Raw genomic sequence first — 20,745 nt, forward strand, 5'->3', positions numbered from 1 at the left:
TTAAAATCGAGTCATTGCTGAACCAGGAACCAATGTAGGTCAGCGAGCATAGCGGGTGATGGGTGAACTGGATTTGGTACGACTTAGGATACGGGTATGAGTTATGGATGAACTAAAGTTTACACAGGGTAGAACATGGGCGGTTGGCCAGGGGAGCGTTGGAATAGTCCAGTGTAGAGGTAACAAAGGCACATTTGAGGTTTTTAGCAGCAGACGAGCTGAGGCAGGGGTGGAGTCAGACCTACACTACAGTATTCTGGATTTTTAGTCCAGTAGCATAACCTCAGTCCCACACCGGGTGTGAGATCAGGCTAACTGAGCACTAGGCCTGAGTTGGAGCCTGGGCCTTTCCTGCTCTGTGTGCCCGAGGTTCAGTCCCACATCGGGTGTGAGATCAGGCTAACTGAGTACTAGGCCCGAGTTGGAGCCTGGGCCTTTCCTGCTCTGCGTGCCCGAGGTTCAGTCCCACACCGGGTGTGAGATCAGGCTCACTCAGCACAGGCCGGCGATGGAGCCCGGGCCTTTCCTGTTTTGTGTGTGTGTATGGACCTGATGGCTTGCATCCTCGGGTCTTAAGAGAAGTAGCGGCAGGGATTGTGGACGCATTGGTTGTAATTTACCAAAATTCCCTGGATTCTGGGGAGGTCCCAGCAGATTGGAAAACTGCAAATGTAACGCCCCTATTTAAAAAAAGAGGCAGGCAAAAAGCAGGAAACTATTGACCAGTTAGCCTAACATCTTGGTTGGGAAAATGTTGGAGTCCATTATTAAAGAAGCAGTAGCAGGACATTTGGAAAAGCAAAATTCGGTCAGGCAGAGTCAGCATGGATTTATGAAGGGGAAGTCATGTTTGACAAATTTTCTGAAGTTCTTTGAGGATGTAACGAACAGGGTGGATAAAGGGGAACCAGTGGATGTGGTGTAATTTGGACTTCCACATAAAAGGTTACAAGATAAAAGTTCACGGGTTTGGGGGTAATATATTAGCATGGATAGAGGATTGGCTAACGAACAGAAAACAGAGAGTCAGGATAAATGGTTAATTCGCGGGTTGGCAATCAGTAACTAGTGGGGTGCTGCAGGGATCAGTGCTGGGACCCCAACTATTTACAATCTATTTGCGACTTGGAAGAAGGGACTGAGTGTAACGTAGCCAAGTTTGCTGACGATGCAAAGATGGGAGGAAAAGCAATGTGTGAGTAGGACACAAAAATCTGCAAAAGGACATAGACAGGCTAAGTGAGTGGGCAAAAATTTGGCAGGTGGAGTATAATGTTGGAAAGTGTGAGGTCATGCACTTTGGCAGGAAAAAAAATCAAAGAGCGCGTTATTATTTAAATGGAGAAAGGACCTGGGGGTACTTGTGCATGAAACACAAAAGGATAGTATGCAGGTACAGCAAGTGATCAGGAAGGCCAATGGAATCTTGGCCTTTAATGCAAAGGGGATGGAGTATAAAAGCAGGGAAGTCTTGCTACAGTTATACAGGGTATTGGTGAGGCCGCACCTGGAATACTGTGTGCAGTTTTGGTTTCCATATTTACGAAAGGATATACTTGCCTGAAGGCAGTTCAGAGAAGGTTCACTCGGTTAATTCCGGGGATGAGGGGTTTGACTTATGAGGAAAGGTTGAGGAGGTTGGGCCTCTACTCATTGGAATTCAGAAGAATGAGAGGTGATCTTATCGAAATGTATAAGATTATGAGGGGGCTTGACAAGGTGGATGCAGAGAGGATGTTTCCACTGATGGGGGAGACTAAAACTAGGGGGCATGGTCTTAGAATAAGGGGCCACCCATTTAAAACTGAGATGAGGAGAAATTTCTTCTCTCAGAGGGTTGTAAATCTGGAATTTGCTGCCTCAGAGAGCTGTGGAAGCTGGGTCATTGAATAAATTTGAGACAGAAATAGACAGTTTCTTAAACGATAAGGGAATAAGGGTGTTGGGGTAAAAGGAAGACTTCCCTCCCCCGGGACGGACTACCTGATATACACTTCGCCCTTCACCCTCCGTATAACCACCACGGAATCAAACAAACGAAACCTTAGGTTGAACCGGCTTTATTTCGAGCAAATGCAGGGGAGGGTTCAATTGTTGAAGCTTCAAAATACAGAAGATTTCAAGTATAATTTATACAGGTTTTGGAGAGGAGCTATCCTCCTACAAAATCCTCGATAGGTCTATTGCTATCAGCGGAGTTACATTGATTTGACGACTCTTATTAGACTGGCTCTGAGTGGTACATGCAATTGTCCATCTCCCATCATGTGTTAATTGTGTTGTTCCGTGATTTGCACTTTGCCACACTCTGTATGTTGCCTGAAGTAACTGTTCCCAAAATACTGGTTTTCATATCTCTTCCTCACAGACTTCGAATCAAAACTGTAACTGCTGACTTCTGCTGTTTTGTTCAGTGTTACTAAGGTTAACCATACAGTTTTTACTGCGTTATAAGTGTGCTATACCTACAAAAGCTAGTGTTACATACAATAGGGAATTATTGCTCAGACCCTCCTAATACTGATTAGTTCACTACCTTCAGCATTGTGTTGTGACCACCTATCGGTCTGCTCTTTGCCTGCTACAACTCTATATCCCTTACAATTCCCCCCTTATGGACCTTGGCTATATGCCCAAGATAGGCCATTTCCCAATTAATTCCTCACGGGTGAGCTTCCAGGGTTGTGCTTTCTCTTGGGTAGCGCTACTTCCCGAGCTGCAGGATCTACCTGTTGACTTTCCCATCAAGGTTATACTAAATAAGTCCTTTCTGCCGGACCTTTATTCAATGCTTTAACTATAGTACGGGCTAGAGCATGTCTCTTACGTCGGTTGCACCTTTTTACAGCATAATACGAGCAAGCTGAGTTCCCTTGCACTACAACCAGTACATTGAGTCCAGCATAGAAACATAGAAACATAGAAAATAGGTGCAGGTGTAGGCCATTCGGCCCTTCGAGCCTGCACCGCCATTCAATGAGTTCATGGCTGAACATGCAACCTCAGTACCCCATTCCTGCTTTCTCGCCATACCCCTTGATCCCCCTAGTAGTAAGGACTACATCTAACTCCTTTTTGAATATATTTAGTGAATTGTTCGTGTATAAGTCCTTTTTAGCCAACATTTTCTCGGTGTTTGAATTTTGCCCCGCCTGGGGTATCCTCTGTTTCTTCTATCTTTCCTCCTCTTGGGGTCTTCTCTATTCTGCCGAATTCCTGCCCCGCCCGGGGTATCCTCTGTGTTGTCGAATGGTGTCCAATTCTGTCGCCTTTGTCCCTCTTTCAGTTCGAGCATCGGTTTTCATTGCAGCCCGATGGCCTTCGCATAACCTCCTCAGGTAATGTCCATCATCGTTCCATTGATCTGTCCTCCTTAAGCTCAGGGGTTATAATAAACCCGTTTATATCTGTCTCCTCAAACGGAGTAAAGCAGAAGTCAATATCCATAATGGTGCATGAGGTGTTCCTTTCTTCATTTCAGTTGCCGCGGTGCTCACACATCAGTCTCCATTTCCTCGTGGGACAGCGATAATTTAGTCGTCCTGTGTTAGAGGGGGTGATACTCAAGGTGCACCCATCCACTTGGTCATATCCACAGTCATCTGTGATCATTCGTAGTGGATCTCGACATAAAGCAACTTGGTTATTTTTATAGCAATCCTCTATTGCTGAGACTCTTCGTACTGTTGTTCTCTTCAGTTACATTCCTGGTTTGTCATGGTACCGCACGCGAGTTTCTCCTACATTTGTCTCCAACAATCCCTGCAAGGTTCGTATCAGGGCGTCAATTCGATCCTCTATAGGGTTTACCGTCCCAACCCCTGTCGCGTATCCCGCGCCTACCATTTCTAATATCACTCTTTTTACCCAGTCCCATTTTTTACCTGACCCTCTTTCCACATTAAACTTGATGGTTTTTGATTCAGGGCCTTTAAGTGCCCGCAGGGTCAGGGATCTACACAGGCTTATCGTGTTTGACCCACAGAAGCTGGGTATGGTCATTTAGGAATACAGTAATTATTCGCTGACGTACCCAGAAGTGTATCTTATCCTTGGCCTGCCTTATCAAACCCCCTTTTGCCCCAGCGTTCATAGTTGGACACATTTGTGGCGCTGGGAGTGTGGGGGTCAGGGCCCTGATAGTGCTCACTGTTGCTAAAGTAGTGAGTGGGGCCATTTTGGGGGGTCTATCTCGGGAGATATCCCTCCACCACCATCTTTGTCCCTCCTGATTATAAAACACACCGCAGTCTTATTCCCACTAATTATTGGTCCCGTATTACTGGCCCATCCTCAATGTTGTTTCATTTCCTCGTTACGTTGTTTTATGCCCGTTATTTAAGTCTACTGTTGCTCCGTCCGTCACCATCAGTGTTTTTGATTTGAAATAATGAAAGGGATAGACAAGATCGAGGCAGAGAGGTTGTTTCCACTGGTCGGGGAGACTAGAACTAGGGGGCACAGCCTCAAAATACGGGGGAGCCAATTTAAAACCGAGTTGAGAAGGAATTTCTTCTCCCAGAGGGTTGTGAATCTGTGGAATTCTCTGCCCAAGGAAGCAGTTGAGGCTAGCTCATTGAATGTATTCAAGTCACATTTAGATAGATTTTTAACCAATAAGGGAATTAAGGGTTCTGGGGAGCGGGAGGGTAAGTGGAGCTGAGTCCACGGCCAGATCAGCCATGATCTTGTTGAATGGTGGAGCAGGCTCGAGGGGCTAGATGGCCTACTCCTGTTCCTAATTCTTATGTTCTTATGATTATCACAAATAATATCATCCGAGTCCCTGTAATACAGACCTTGCCGTCCCTCAGCCTGCTGTCCTTGATATGAAGTTGCGTTACCCCATGTTGTCCCTATGAGCATCAAAGTCCTGCAAAAAAACAATATTTCTCGGTCGGCACTGGTTAATTATTGACCATGCTTTTTTAACTGGGTCCAGTGTTTCCACTTGCCGATACCCCTCATAACTAGGCAGGGGCACATGTCCCTCACCATCCTCTCCATCACCTGATTGGTCCCTTTGGGGTATTTGCACCTTCTGCTCCTTCGTGTCGTTCTCGAAGTCCTTGATTACTTGCTGATCTCTAGCCTGTGCTTTTAAGTCTTGTAACTGCTTACAGAGTTCCATCACCAACCTCCGCATCCTGTCTTTATAAGGTCCTTCGTCCTCGCTTTCTGTAACCACGGCACTCTCATTAATTCAAATGATGTCAGGCCTGTCGTCCGACTAGGGGTTGCCCTGAGCTTCATCAGTACTCGGGGTAACATCTCTACCCACCCTTTTCCAGTTTCTGCGATTGCTTTAGCTAGGGCTGCTTTTAAGGTCCTATTCATTCGTTCCACTAATCCGGAGGATTCAGGATGGTATGGGATGTGGAATCTTGCCTCACCCCCTAGTAAAGCGCAGGCCTGTTTCATCACCTTCCCTGTGAAGTGGGTACCTTGATCTGAGTCCAGCTGCCGTGGCATTCCTCGTCGGGGTATTATTTCGTGGGCCGCCCCGACCTGTGTGAGAACACCACCGCGGGTCGGGGCTAGAAATAGAGCTGGAGCATCGGACCCTGGAACATTGTGTGGCGGAGGTGCGGCGAATGAGAGTTCGGGGCCCAGAAGAGCCGAGGGCCCAGAGGGGCAGCACGAGCCCAGCCCACACTGCGATATGTGTGGGCGCACTAGGTCCGTGCAGCAGAGCTGGTCTCCAGTCATCCTGGTTAACCCTTGCCACTGGACCAAGACCCAGCTCTGTCAAGCCCCGTGTGGTGGCTGGTGTGCAACGGTCACCCCACGTTAAAAAAAACCCACCCACAGGCATCTTCCACCCCCTCAACTGGAGATCAGGACCTGGAACATCGGGTCCTTCATTGAAACATCTGTGAACTCCTGTGGAAGCAAGTCATCCTCGTTCCAGGGACCGCCTATGATGATGATTTCTTCTGCTAGGATCCTGGCCACGGTTTCTGCTGAACAATTTCTGGTGGCGAAAGCCTCTACCCACTTCGTAAACTGGTCTCTTACTTCTCGGCAGTATGTCTTTCCCTTGTTGTTGGGTAACGGTCCAGTAAAATCTATATCCCATTCTGACCTTTACTTTCCCCCCTGGGTTGTATCTTGCCCATATCACGCACCTTCTACAGTGGTCCTCTATATCTCTACCTATTCCCTTCCACCACCAGCATCTGGACATCGAGCTTATCATGTTGGTTCTACCTGGTATGGACATACCCGCGGTATAAATTTAATAGGCCGCCCTGGATGCATTCCGGGGCCACCACATAACCATTATTTCTTCCTTATCCCGTCGGTCCCTTGTTGGGCCCCTCTCTGCTTCCACCCCTCCTTTTCCCGTGGAGTGGCTTCTCCCTGTACCTTAAGCATGTTTACTTCCCCAGTCCCGATGCTCTGACCTGGGCTTCCCCGGCCAGTGTACCTGTCTCCGCCACTCGCTGGGCTGCCTTGTCTGCCCATGCGTTTCCCTGTTGATGCTGATGAGTGTTTCATTGTCCCTCCTCCTGAAGTCAGGTATCCCCGTCTACTCCAGGCTGTCATATGCACTACTCCAAAAGCATACCGACTGTCTGTACAGATGTTTACTCTTTGTCCCTTAGTCAGCCTCAGAGCCTCAGTGAGAGCCACCAATTCAGCCACTTGAGCTGATAAGCCCCCTTCTAACCGTCCTTCCCTTCTAACCTGTCCGCTCCTATCTACCACGGCCCATCACGTCCCTGGTGTCCAGTTGATGTAGTGCCGAGACCCATCTGCATATAGATCCATGTCTGCCTCTTCAAGCCTGACTACTTCCCTCGTCTTCTCCTGTCGGGCTACACTGTTGCCCCTCTCCCTGCGTAATGATCCATCCTGCAGGGTTGTTCAGAAGAATGAGAGGGGATCTCATCGAAACATTTAAAATTCTGACGGGTTTAAACAGGTTAGATGCAGGAAGAATGTTCCCAATGTTGGGGAAGTCCAGAACCAGGGGTCACAGTCTAAGGATAAGGGGCAAGGCATTTTAGGACCGAGATGAGGAGAAACTTCTTCACCCAGAGAGTGGTGAACCTGTGGAATTCTCTACCACAGAAAGTAGTTGAGGCCAATTCACTAAATATATTCAAAAGGAGTTAGATGTAGTCCTTACTACTAGGGGGATCAAGGTGTATGGCGAGAAAGCAGGAATGGGGTACTGAAGTTGCATGTTCAGCCATGAACTTATTGAATGGTGGTGCAGGCTCGAAGGGCCGAATGGCCTACTCCTGCACCTATGTTCTATGTTTCTATGTTACAGTTGTCTTTTATTGTTACTGTCCTGTTGGAGGGGTAAGAGCAGTGCTTCCCATCTGGGTGTCATGGTACATCAGTCATTGAAAGTTGGCATGCAGGTACAGCAGGCGGTGAAGAAGGCAAATGGCATTCTGGCCTTCATAGCAAGAGGATTTGAGTATAGGAGCAAGGAGGTGTTACTACAGTTGTATAGGGCCTTGGTGAGGCCACACCTTGAATATTGTTTACAGTTTTGGTCTCCTAATCTGAGGAAGGACATTCTTGCTATTGAGGGAGTGCAGCGAAGGTTCACCAGTGTAATGTTACGTATTGATGTGTGTATCGTCCTGGTACCTTAAATGCAATATAAGCACAACGGTACACCACAGAGGGCGCTGTGGTGGGAAACCTGAAAGTACCTGCAAGAGGCAGTATAAAAGGCTGACCACCACACCTGAGGGGCACTCTGGAGCTGAACAATAAAGGACGAAGGTCACAGCAGTTAGATTTACACCAGACCGTGTGGAGTCAGTGATTTGTGTGCTACATACACCACATTGGCGACAAGGAAGCGGACGAACTCCATGCAACCACGGCTACTCTGGGCTCGCTAAAGGATTTTACCATGGGCAATGATTGGGAGGCCTTTATGGAAAGGCTTGAGTACTACTTCACAGCAAACGACCTGACGGAGGACACGGACGCAATGAGAGATAAGCGTAAGGTGATATTGCTCTCCAGTTGTGGAGATGAGGTTTACTGTCTCGTCAGGGATTTGCTGGCACCCAGGAGCGCCAGGGACAAGTCATACGAGGAACTGACTGAACTCATTCGTGACCAGTTGAAACCGAAGGAGAGCATCCTCACGGCCAGATACAAATTTTACCATCACTGCAGACCCGAGGGCCAGGATGTCACCAAATATGCTGCGGACCTCAGGAGACTCGCGGCGCCGTGTGATTTTGGCGCACACCTTGACGAGGCTTTGCGAGACGTTTTCGTTATGGGGATTGGCCACGAGGGCCTCCTTCACAAGCTGCTGGCCACGGAACCCACAGTCACTCTGACAATGGCCATCACCATCAGCCGGGCATATAGACCTCGACTTGCAGCACCAAGCAAATAATCCACACAGTCTCGAACCCGGCAGGCACTGTCCACAGGATAGCGCCCACCACGGACAAAACTGCAGAACGTGGCTCTGCCCGGGGCAGAGAGCACGGACCTCGGGATCCTGGAGCTCAGAGTCCGCCGAGGGGGGCCAATCAAGCAGCACCATGCTGGCACTGCGGAGGAAGCCATGGAGCTCACCGGTGCAGGTTTGCGGAGTACACGTGCAATACCTGCCACGTCAAAGGCCACCTTCAGCGTAGGTGTAAAAGAAATCAGACTCACCATGTGGCTGAGGAGATGGGGGATGATCCACTGTTCAGCGAGGAGCAGGTAGAAGAAGATGAGGTGTTTGGGCTGCACACGAAAACCGACGATTCGCCCCCAGTGATAATGGAAGTAAAAATCAACGGAGTCCCTGTGAGTATGGAAGTGGACACGGGCTCGGGTCTGTCGTTGATGAGTCGGAGAACTTTTGATAAACTGTGGGGTAACCCGGCTGCACGACCCAAGCTGGTCCCGGTCACGGCGAAGCTGCTTACCTACACCAGGGAACTAATACCTGTTCTCGGCAGAGCGATGGTGCAGGTATCCCACGAGACGCACGAGTTACCTCTGTGGGTCGTTGCAGGCGATGGGCCGACACTCCTCGGCCGGAGGTGGATGGGGACGGTCCGTGGGAGCTGGGCAGACTTCACCACTCTACAGGCTGCCGCGCCCCGGGTCCCCAGAGAGCAGCGCCGACCGAGCTGGAGCTGCAGCCTCAATCCACCCACAGGCAAGCCCCAGGCTCGGACCTCAAGCCCCAGAGATCCTGCAGCCTCAGCCCCCACAGGCAAGCAGCCCTGCAGAGGCGGAGGGCCTCGCGTCCAGAGCAGCAGAGCATCAAAGATGGCGGCGCCCAAGGAGAAGCCTCGCGGAATCCTGCTGCATCAAAGATGGCGCCTTAAAAAGGAAATGCACCCGGGAGTCTTAAAAGAGCCTTACCACGTGGTGGTCCCCACAAAGTGACTTCTGTAAGGCAAGAGCGAGTCTAAAATGAGCCATGTTAATGTGAGATGGCGGATTTATAATAAGAATTAATATTTTAATGCTGAATGATCACTGTGTTTGTGTAAAATAATGGAGATGAAGTACAATTAATGATAAGAGCTAATAAGGAAATCAGGGATCCGTTACCAGTCAATAACTATTTAACGTACCAGATAACATGTACCATACTAATGCACTATCTATGTCTACCTGCCTTCCGTTGGACAAACAAGGTCGAGATCCCCGGCAACAGCTTCGGGACTGGGGGGGTGTATTGATGTGTGTATCATCCTGGTACCTTAAATGAAATATAAGCACAACGGTACACCACAGAGGGCGCTGTGGTGGGAAACCTGGAAGTACCTGCAAGAGGCAGTATAAAAGGCTGACCACCACACCTGAGGGGCACTCTGAGGCTGTTCAATAAAGGACGAAGGTCACAGCAGTTAGATTAACACCAGACCGTGTGGAGTCAGTGATTTGTGTGCTACATACACCACAACCAGACTGATTCCTGGGATGGCAGGACTGACGTATGAAGAAAGACTGGATCGACTAGGCTTATGTTCACTGGAATTTAGTCGAGAGGGGACCTCATAGAAACATATAAAATACTGACGGGTTTAGACAGGTTAGATGCAGGAAGAATGTTACCGATGTTGGGGAAGTCCAAAACCAGGGGTCACAGTCTAAGGATAAGGGGTAGGCCGTTTCAGACCGAGATGAGGAGAAGCTTCTTCACTCAGAGAATTGTGAACCTGTGGAATTCTCTACCACAGAAAGTTGTTGTGGCCAGTTCGTTAGATATATTCAAAAGGGAGTTAGATGTGGCCCTTAAGGCGAAAGGGATCAAGGGGTATGGAGAGAAAGCAGGAATGGGGTACTGAAGTTGCATGATCAGCCATGATCATATTGAATGGTTGTGCAGGCTCGAAGGGCCGAATGGCCTACTCCTGCACCTATTTTCCATGTCTATGTCTGTGTCTTCCCACCGAGCCCTTCGCGCGTCGGATACCAGTTTTAAGCCTGTGTTAAGCAATTCTACTAAGGTATGCTGGGTACATGTCCCAACATTACTATGCCACTGGCCTATGCCAGTCCTCATGTAATGATCTTTACTGTGGTGGGTATAGGTGTGAAAGGGCCTATTCTGCCTGTGACGCAGGAATATCTTCACTGCCTTCCCAATTTTCTTGTGCTCGCTGACTTGTTCGCTGAGGGTTGTTCGTGTGGTGCGCCACTGGGCCGGTGTGTGGCTGACCATGCACATGGTTAGTCTGTGAATCAAAAAAAGCTAAATTGAAATGCTTTAGGAGCAAAAATAGATATGTTGCTTCGCTCCTTCCCACCTGCACCTTCCTAGGATTTATTTTTAATCCTGCGCTCTGTCGAGCTCCTAGCGCTGTAGTTAAAGCTGGTACGTGATGTTGTTCTATACTGGAGGCAATAAGGATATCATCCACATACTGCAAAAGGGTGCTTCCTTCTCCTACGCCTACTGGTTCCAAAATCCCTGACAATACTCAATGAAATATGCTCGGGCTATTATGGAATCATATGGCACTCTGGTCCATGTGTATGGTTTTCCCTTTACAGTGAAGGCAAATTTTCCTTGGGACTCTTTGTCCAAGGGTATGGCCCAAAATCCATTCGCTGTATCCAGCACGGTGAATATCTTATGTTCTGGATCCAGGCCATTAAAAATTGTGGCCGGACTTGCCACCAATGAGTGTTCTTGGGGCGTCACCTTATTCAGGGCGATATAATCGATAGTTAGTCGGTAATACCTGTCGGGTTTCTTTACCTGCCACATAGGTGAATTAGTGGAGACTATTACATGTTTCACTCCCCCTTACTCCTCTAATTCCTGCACTATCTGACAGACCACTGCCTCAGCTTCGGGTCTCAATGGGTACGGTCGGTGAGCTTTGTGTTCGTGGCCGGGAGTTTTGATATCCCTCTAAATTTTCCGTTTCCTTCCTTTTGCTGCGGGCATTCTTTACTGCAGTGACCTTCTTGATTGCAGTTAAAACATATCAGAGGGGCTGCGCGAGAGATGAGATCTCCTTCCCCCTTCGCTTCTGCTGCTAACGTAACTGCTGTTATTTTAGCTATCTTCTCCCATTGTTCTGACTTTAACTCCTCTGCCTATTCTGCCCACTCCAAAGTTTCATCGTGATCATGTCCCACTTTAAATCCCCACTTAATTACCTTTTGATGGGCTTCTCCTAGCCCGTCTTTAAACATCCCGTGCTTGAGGAATTCCAATTTTTGCATTTTTTTTTTGTGTTGCTATGCTTGTGCACTGTACTTTCCGTCCGGTCCCCTCTTTTATCTCTTCCAGCTTATTTATCTTAGCTTCTAACTCTTGAATTTGTTTTACATAGAAACATAGAAACATAGAAAATAGGTGCAGGAGCAGGCCATTCGGCCCTTTGAGCCTGCACCGCCATTCAATAAGTTCATGGCTGAACATGCAACTTCAGTACCCCATTCCTGCTTTCTCACCATACCCCTTGATCCCCCTAGTAGTAAGGACTACATCTAACTCCTTTTTGAATATATTTAGTGAATTGGCCTCAACAACTTTCTGTGGTCGAGAATTCCACAGGTTCACCACTCTCTGGGTGAAGAAGTTTCTCCTCATCTCGGTCCTAAATGGCTTACCCCTTATCCTGAGACTGTGACCCCTGGTTCTGGACTTCCCCAACATTGGGAACATTCTTCCTGCATCTAACCTGTCTAAACCCGTCAGAATTTTAAACGTTTCTATGAGATCCCCTCTCATTCTTCTGAACTCCAGTGAATACAAGCCCAGTTGATCCAGTCTTTCTTGATATGTCAGTCCCGCCATCCCGGAATCAGTCTGGTGAACCTTCGCTGCACTCCCTCAATAGCAAGAATGTCCTTCCTCAAGTTAGGAGACCAAAACTGTACACAATACTCCAGGTGTGGCCTCACCAAGGCCCTGTACAACTGTAGCAACACCTCCCTGCCCCTGTACTCAAATCCCCTTGCTATGAAGGCCAACATGCCATTTGCTTTCTTAACTGCCTGCTATACCTGCATGCCAACCTTCAATGACTGATGTACCATGACACCCAGGTCTCGTTGCAACCCCCTTTTCCTAATCTGTCACCATTCAGATAATAGTCTGTCTCTCTGTTTTTACCACTGTTTTGTTTGAGTATCTATTTATTTTATCGGCCCGCTGTAGCAGGTGAGTATTATCACATCAGCTTTCTCCATTTTATTCTTATTCTGCCTATCCCACCATTTCCTCTGTCTGTCTGGCGAGTCTTCTGGCTGTCATCCTTGCTTTTTCATTTCTTTTATTAAGAAACCCAAATTAATAATGTCCAGTATAAAGCAGCTGTCAATGGAAAGGGTTAACTCCTTTGCAGGTTTGTAAGAAGGCCTGACGTCAATACGTGACTTCGCATAATTTTTTTTTAAACCTTTCCCGATATCAGAATTTTTTTCCCCCCAAATCTTTGTGCCTTCAAAACTTGCTTAGAAATTAGAAATCCATTAAAACAGCGGAAAACATTAGTAAAACTGCCATTAATAGCTTTAAATAAAACATTCTCATCGGGGAAAGCAGCATTTCAGATTAAACTCCAATTTGTTTCGAAACTTCCAATTCAAATATTTGCCAAAGATTTTTTTTTAATTGATTAAAAACGAGACCACCCATTTTTAATAGCTATTTTGTTGACTGAAACCCAATTTAAAATACAGTACTGGCAATTGTGACTTCAAGACCAGAGCGTATTTTCCTTAGCTCTGTAAATCATACGCAAAACAATCAAGGGAACTGACACACTTTTTACATTTTCACGCAAGCTATGTACATTACAGCATTTCGTTTTTTAAGGTCCTGTTCACTGAGCAAATCTTGTGTTTTATTTCCCTCGGCTCAATAGCTAAAACTTCCGTGCCAGTTCCATTCCCAGTTTTTTTTCCTTCCTTTGCTGAGTTCACATAGCTTAGATCTTTTCCCTTCGTTATCTCCAAAACTCACTCCTGCTTGCTTAGACTGTTCGGGACTTTTCCTCAATAAGCACCGTCCATTTTGAAAAGGTTTTCAAACCCGAAATATGAATCTCCTTTACTGCAGAGAAACGTTCTCGTAATTTAAAATCATTATCAACATCGAGTGTCTTTTATCTATTTTCCAATATTCACACTTTGAAACAAACCCGAGATCTCACTGTCGCCATTATGAAAATTTGGCTTTCATTGGTTAATTACCCTCCAATTAAACCAATATCTTTTTCACAGCCAATATCAACTAGTATCCAGTAAGTTACATCTTTTTCCATTTAAATCACCTGTCTTCAAATTAGTTTTTGCAGCTTACAAACATTTTACACAGAGGGCTTATGTCTCCATGAATTTGTTAATTTAAACTACATCAGACAATTGCAAACACTTTTTTTCCAATTAGACATTCAATGGTTTCCTTTAGCAGCTGTAGCTTTCAAGGTTGCATCTTTTATCTTTTGATAAACAAGCTTTCCTTTGTGAATTCAACAGTCAAGAAAGCTTCCACTTGAACACTTTCACTTAAAGACAGACATTCACACCAAATACAGCTTATCCTATGTTTTCTCAGCAACTTAATGCATGCCATTTTTCGTCTGGGTACTTTTACCCCTCTACCAGATTCCGTGTACTGTTTCCAAGCCGTTGGACTCCTCCGGACCCGGCCGGACTAACAATACTGCTTACCTCCCTAATCTGGTTACTCCGACTGGAAGTGTCGGTTTTATTTTTCGTCTTTTTCTCTGGGTACGTTTTTCCTGCTAGCATTTATACCCGGGACCCCTTTGGTCCATTCTCAGAGACCCCCCCTTGGTCTTCATTTTATCCCACTGGTCATAAGAACATAACATAAGAACATAAGAACATAAGAATTAGGAACAGGAGTAGGCCATCTAGCCCCTCGAGCCTGCTCCGCCTTTCAACAAGATCACGGCTGATCTGGCCGTGGACTCAGCTCCACTTACCCGCCCGCTCCCCATAACCCTTAATTCCCTTATTGGTTAAAAATCTATCTATCTGTGATTTGAATACATTCAATGAGCTAGCCTCAACTGCTTCCCTGGGCAGAGAATTCCACAGATTCACAAACCTCTGGGAGAAGAAATTCCTTCTCAACTCAGTTTTAAATTGGCTCCCCTGTATTTTGAGGCTGTGCCCCCTAGTTCTAGTCTCCCCGACCAGTGCAAACAACCTCTCTGCCTCTATCTTGTCTATCCCTTTTATTATTTTAAATGTTTCTATAAGATCACCCCTCATGCTTCTGAACTACTCAATCTATCATCATAAGGTAACCCCCTCATCTCCGGAATCAGCCTAGTGAATCGTCTCTGTACCCCCTCCAAAGCCAGTATATCCTTCCTTAAGTAAGGTGACCAGAACTGCACGCAGTGCTCCAGGTGCGGCCTCACCAATACCCTGTACAGTTGCAGCAGGACCTCCCTGCTTTTGTACTCCATCCCTCTCGCAATGAAGGCCAACATTCCATTCGCCTTCCTGATTATCTGCTGCACCTGCAAACTAACTTTTTGGGATTCATGCACAAGGACCCCCAGGTCCCTCTGCACCGCAGCATGTTGTAATTTCTCCCCATTCAAATAATATTCCCTTTTACTGTTTTTTTTTCCAAGGTGGATGACCTCACATTTTCCGACATTGTATTCCATCTGCCAAACCTTAGCCCATTCGCTTAACCTATCTAAATCTCTTTGCAGCCTCTCTGTGTCCTCTACACAACCCGCTTTCCCACTAATCTTTGTGTCATCTGCAAATTTTGTTTCACTACACTCTGTCCCCTCGTCCAGGTCATCTATGTATATTGTAAACAGTTGTGGTCCCAGCACCGATCCCTGTGGCATACCACTAACCACCGATTTCCAACCCGAAAAGGACCCATTTATCCCGACTCTCTGCTTTCTGTTAGCCAGCCAATTCTCTATCCATGCTAATACATTTCCTCTGAAACTGGTCAGTTTTCCTAAACATCCTGGGGTCCCACCCCCCTTTTTTAGGTTGTATTCCTTCCTTTTCAGGCAATATACCTATCCTCAACGTTGGTTTTCGTCCTTCCGTGGTTCGTTATAATTTTGTTCTACAGATTACTCCCTTCTCGTTCTTTATACAGATTACCTCCTTCCCCGTCAATACTACAGCTGCTGGTAGTACAAATAATATACTCACTGCCATTGCTAGCTGTCACATCATCCAGGTTGGAGGGTCTGTACCCTGCTCGCAGCGCCAATTGTTGGGGTAAAAGGAAGACTTCTCTCCCTCGGGGCGCTCTACCTGATATAGGTGATCGACAGTTCGACACTTCGCCCTTCACCCTCCGTATAACGACCACGGAATCAAAGAAACGAAACCTTAGGTTCAACCGGCTTTATTTCGAGCAAATGCAGGGGAGGGCTCAATTGTTGAACCTTCAAATACAAGAGATTTCGAGTATAATTTATACAGGTTTTGGAGAGGAGCTATCCTCCTACAAAATCATGGATAGGTCTATTGCTATCAGCGGAGTTACATTGATTTGACGACTCTTATCAGACTGGTTCTGAGTGGTACATGCAATTGTCCATCTCCCATCATGTGTTAATTGTGTTGTTCCGTGATTTGCACTTTGCCACACTCTGTATGTTGCCTGAAGTAATTGTTCCCAAAATACTGGTTCTCTTATCTCTTCCTCAGAGACTTCTAATCAAAATTGTAACTGCTGACTTGGGCTGTTTTGTTACTACAGTTAACCATACAGTTTTAATGCATTATAAGTGTGCTATACCTAAATAAGCTAGTGTTACATACACAGGCAATTATTCCTCAGACCCTTCTAATGCTGATTAATTCACTAACTTCAGCATTGTGTTGTGACCAGCTTTCTGTCTGCTCTTTGCCTGCTATAATTCTATATCTGGAGTAAAAATAAAACGGGGAAGGTGGCTCAACCGTGGCTAACAAGGGAAATTAAGGATAGTGTTAAATCCAAGGAAGAGGCATATAAATTGGCTAGAAAAAGCAACAAACCTGAGGACTGGGAGAAATTTAGAATTCAACAGAGGAGGACTAAGGGTTTAATTAAGAGGGAGAAAATAGAGTACGAGAGGAAGCTTGCAGGGAACATAAAAACTGACTGCAAAAGCTTCTATAAATATGTGAAGAGAAAAAGATTAGTGGAGACAAACCCTTGCACTCGGATTCAGGTGAATTTATAATGGGGGACAAAGAAATGGCAGACCGATTGAACAAATATTTCGGTTCTGTCTTCACAAAGGAAGACACAAATAACCTTCCGAATGTACGAGGGGATAGTGGGTCTAGTGAGAAGGAGGAACTGAAGGATATCCCTATTAGGCGGGAAATTATGTTAGGGAAATTGATCGGATTGAAGGCCGATAAATCCCCGGGGCCTGATAGTCTGCATCCCAGAGTACTTAAGGAAGTGACCCGAGAAATAATGGACACATTGGTAATCATTTTCCAACAGTCTATCGACTCTGGATCAGTTCCTATGGACTGGAGGGTAGCTAATGTAACACCACTTTTTAAAAAAGGAGGGAGAGAGAAAATGGGTAATTATAGACCGGTTAGCCTGACATCAGTGGTGGGGAAAATGTTGGAATCAATTATTAAAGATGAAATAGCAGCACATTTGGAAAGCAGTGACAGGATCGGTCCAAGTCAGCATAGATTTATGAAAGGGAAATCATGCTTGATGAATCTTCTGGAATTTTTTGAGGATGTAACTAGCAGAGTGGACAAGGGAGAACCAGTGGCTGTGGTGTATTTGGACTTTCAAAAGGCTTTTGACAAGTCCCGCACAAGAGATTGGTGTGCAAAATTAAAGCACAAGGTATTGTGGGTAACGTACTGACATGGATAGAGAACTGGTTGTCAGACAGGAAGCAGAGAGTCGGGATAAACGGGTCCTTTTCAGAATAGCAGGCAGTGACTAGTGGAGTGCCGCAGGGCTCAGTGCTGGGACCCCAGCTCTTTACAATATACATTAACGATTTAGATGAAGGAATTGAGTGTAATATCTCCAAGTTTGCAGATGACACTAAACTGGGTGGCAGTGTGAGCTGTGAGGAGGACGCTAAGAGGCTGCAGGGTGACTTGGCTAGGTTAGGTGAGTGGGCAAATACATGGCAGATGCAGTATAATGTGGATAAATGTGAGGTTATCCATTTTGGGGGCAAAAACACGAAGGCAGAATATTATCTGAATGGCGACAGATTAGGAAAAGGGAGGTGCAACGAGACCTGGGTGTCATGGTACATCAGTCATTGAAAGTTGGCATGCAGGTGCAGCAAGCGGTGAAGAAGGCAAGTGGTATGTTGACCTTCATAGCCAGGGGATTTGAGTACAGGAGCAGGGAAGTCTTACTGCAGTTGTACAGGGCCTTGGTGAGGCCTCACCTGGAATATTGTGTTCAGTTTTGGTCTCCCAATCTGAGGAAGGACGTTCTTGCAATTGAGGGAGTGCAGCGAAGGTTCACCAGACTGATTCCAGGGATGGCTGGACTGACATCGGAGGAGAGACTGGATCAACTGGGCCTTTATTCACTGGAGTTTAGAAGGATGAGAGGGGATCTCATAGAAACGTATAAGATTCTGACGGGACTGGACAGGTTAGATGCGGGAAGAATGTTCCCGATGTTGGGGAAGTCCAGAACCAGGGGACATAGTCTTAGGATACGGGTAGGCCATTTAGGACTGAGATGAGGAGAAACTTCTTCACTCAGAGAGTTGTTAACCTGTGGAATTCCCTGCCGCGGAGAGTTGTTAATGCCGGTTCATTGGATATATTCAAGAGGGAGTTATATATGACCTTTCGGCTAAAGAGATCAAGGGGTATGGAGAGAAAGCAGGAAAGGGGTACTGAAAGAATGATCAGCCATGATCTTATTGAATGGCAGTGCAGGCTCGAAGGGCCGAATGGCCTACTCCTGCACCTATTTTCTATGTTTCTATCCCTTACAGGGGTTATGGAGAACGGGCGGGGAAGTGGATCTGAGTCCACAATTGGATTAGCCATGATCGTATTAAATGGTGGAGCAGGCTTGAGGGGCCATATGGCCGACTCCTGCTCCTATTTCTTATGTTCTTATGTGGAGCTCCATCCCACACCAAGGGAAGACATGGGGCTCAAGGTTGAGCGTAGTTGAAGATTCTCGCGTCTAGTAGCTAGTGTCAGCTGTGGCTCAGTGGGCAGCACACTCGCCTCTGAGTCAGAAGGTTGTGGGTTCAAGTCCCACTCCAGGGACTTGAGCACATAAATCTAGGCTGACATTCCCAATGCAGTACTGAGGGAGTGCTGCACTGTCGGAGGGGCAGTACTGAGGGAGCGCTGCACTGTCGGAGGGGCAGTACTGAGGGAGCGCTGCACTGTCGGAGGGGCAGTACTGAGGGAGCGCTGCATTGTCGGAGGGGCACTACTGAGGGAGCGCCGCACTGTCGGAGGGGCAATACTGAGGGAGCGCCGCACTGTCGGAGGGGCAGTACTGAGGGAGCGCCGCACTGTCGGAGGGGCAGTACTGAGGGAGCGCCGCACTGTCGGAGGGGCAGTACTGAGGGAGCGCCGCACTGTCGGAGGGGCAGTACTGAGGGAGCGCCGCACTGTCGGAGGGCAGTACTGAGGGAGTGCTGCACTGTCGGAGGGGCAGTACTGAGGGAGTGCTGCACTGTCGGAGGGGCAGTACTGAGGGAGTGCTGCACTGTCGGAGGGGCAGTACTGAGGGAGTGCTGCACTGTCGGAGGGGCAGTACTGAGGGAGCGCCGCACTGTTGGAGGGGCAGTACTGAGGGAGCGTTGAGAACACTGCCCTGTCGGAGGGGCAGTACTGAGGAGCAGCTGCACTGTCGGAGGGGCAGTACTGAGGGAGTGCTGCACTGTCGGAGGTGCCGTCTTTCGGAGGTGACGTTTATCCGAGACCCTGTCTGCTTTCTCTGAGATGGACGTAAAAGAGCCCATGGCATGTTTCGAAGAAGAGCAGGGAGTTATTCCCGGTGGCCTGCCCCAATATTTATCCCTGAATCAACAGAACAAAAAACAGATTACCTGGGTCATTATCACGTTGCTGTGTGTGGGAGCTTGCTGTGCGCAAGTTGGCTGCTGCCTTTCCCACATTACAACGGCGACTACACTCCAAAAGTACTTCATTGGCTGTAAAGTTTTTTGTGACGTCCGGTGGTTGTGAAAGGCGCGATAGAAATGCAAGTCTTTCTTTTTTTTTTCATGGCCGGTCGCCCTTGCTTTATGTTCGCCCTTTGACCCGTGTCTTTGTCTGCCGCAGAGAAACTGATATCGCCCGAGATGTTCGCGGAGATCCTGTGCGATGACCTGGATTTAAACCCGTTGAACTTTGTGCCAGCCGTAGCCTCGGCCATCCGGCAGCAGGTGGAGTCCTACCCAATGGACAGCATCCTTGAGGACCAGACTGACCAGAGAGTGATCATCAAGGCAAGTGCCTCCCAACACCTAACAACATCAGAAATAGGAGCAGGAGTCGGCCATACCGCCCCTCGAGCCTGCTCCGCCATTCAATACGATCCTGGCTGATCCGATCATGGACTCAGCTCCACTTCCCCGCCCGCTCCCCATAACCCCTTATCCCTTATCGTTTAAGAAACTCTCTATTTCTGTCTTAAATATATTCAATGTCTCAGCTTCCACAGCTCTCTGAGGCAGAGAATTCCACAGATTTACAACCCTCTGGAGAGAAGAAATTCCTCCTCATCTCAGTTTTAAATGGGCGGCCCCTTATTCTAAGATCATGCCCCCTAGTTCTCGTCTCCCCCATCAGTGGAAACATCCTCTCTGCATCCACCTTGTCCAGCCCCCTCGTAATCTTATATGTTTCGATAAGATCACCTCTCATTCTTCTGAGCTCCAATGAGTAGAGGCCCACCTCCTCAACCTTTCCTCATAAGTCAACCACCTCATCCCCGGAATCAACCTAGTGAACCTTCTCGGAACTGCCTCCAAAGCAAGTATATCCTTTCGTAAATATGGAAAACAAAACTGCACGCAGTATTCCAGGTGTGGCCTCACCAATACACTGTTTAACTGTAGTAAGACTTCCCTGCTTTTATACTCCATCCCCTTTGCACTAAAGGCCAAGATTCCATTGGCCTTCTGATCACTTGCTGTACCTGCATACTAACCTTTTGTGTTTCATGCACAAGTAACCCCCAGGTCCCGCTGTATTGCAGCACTTTGCAATCTTTCTCCATTTTAAATAATAACTTGCTCTTTGATTTTTTCTGCCAAAGTGCATGACCTCACACTTTCCAACATTATACTCCATCTG

At 47.2% G+C, this 20,745-nt stretch overlaps 1 protein-coding gene across 1 annotated transcript in view; it reads left to right on the plus strand.

Moving 5' to 3' along the window:
- Positions 1-19,895, plus strand: part of LOC139251214 (SWI/SNF-related matrix-associated actin-dependent regulator of chromatin subfamily B member 1-like) — a gene marked incomplete at its 3' end in the record, with an annotated part of 55,862 nt that extends 35,967 nt beyond the window's left edge. Inside the window, exon 6 of the mRNA XM_070873177.1 lies at positions 19,729-19,895. Within this exon, the coding sequence (XP_070729278.1) occupies positions 19,729-19,895 (167 nt within the window). The remainder of the gene's footprint in view (positions 1-19,728) is intronic.
- Positions 19,896-20,745: the final 850 nt, after the last annotated feature.

The sequence above is a fragment of the Pristiophorus japonicus genome, unplaced genomic scaffold (assembly GCF_044704955.1).
Source record: "Pristiophorus japonicus isolate sPriJap1 unplaced genomic scaffold, sPriJap1.hap1 HAP1_SCAFFOLD_423, whole genome shotgun sequence".
Lineage (NCBI taxonomy): Eukaryota > Metazoa > Chordata > Chondrichthyes > Pristiophoridae > Pristiophorus > Pristiophorus japonicus.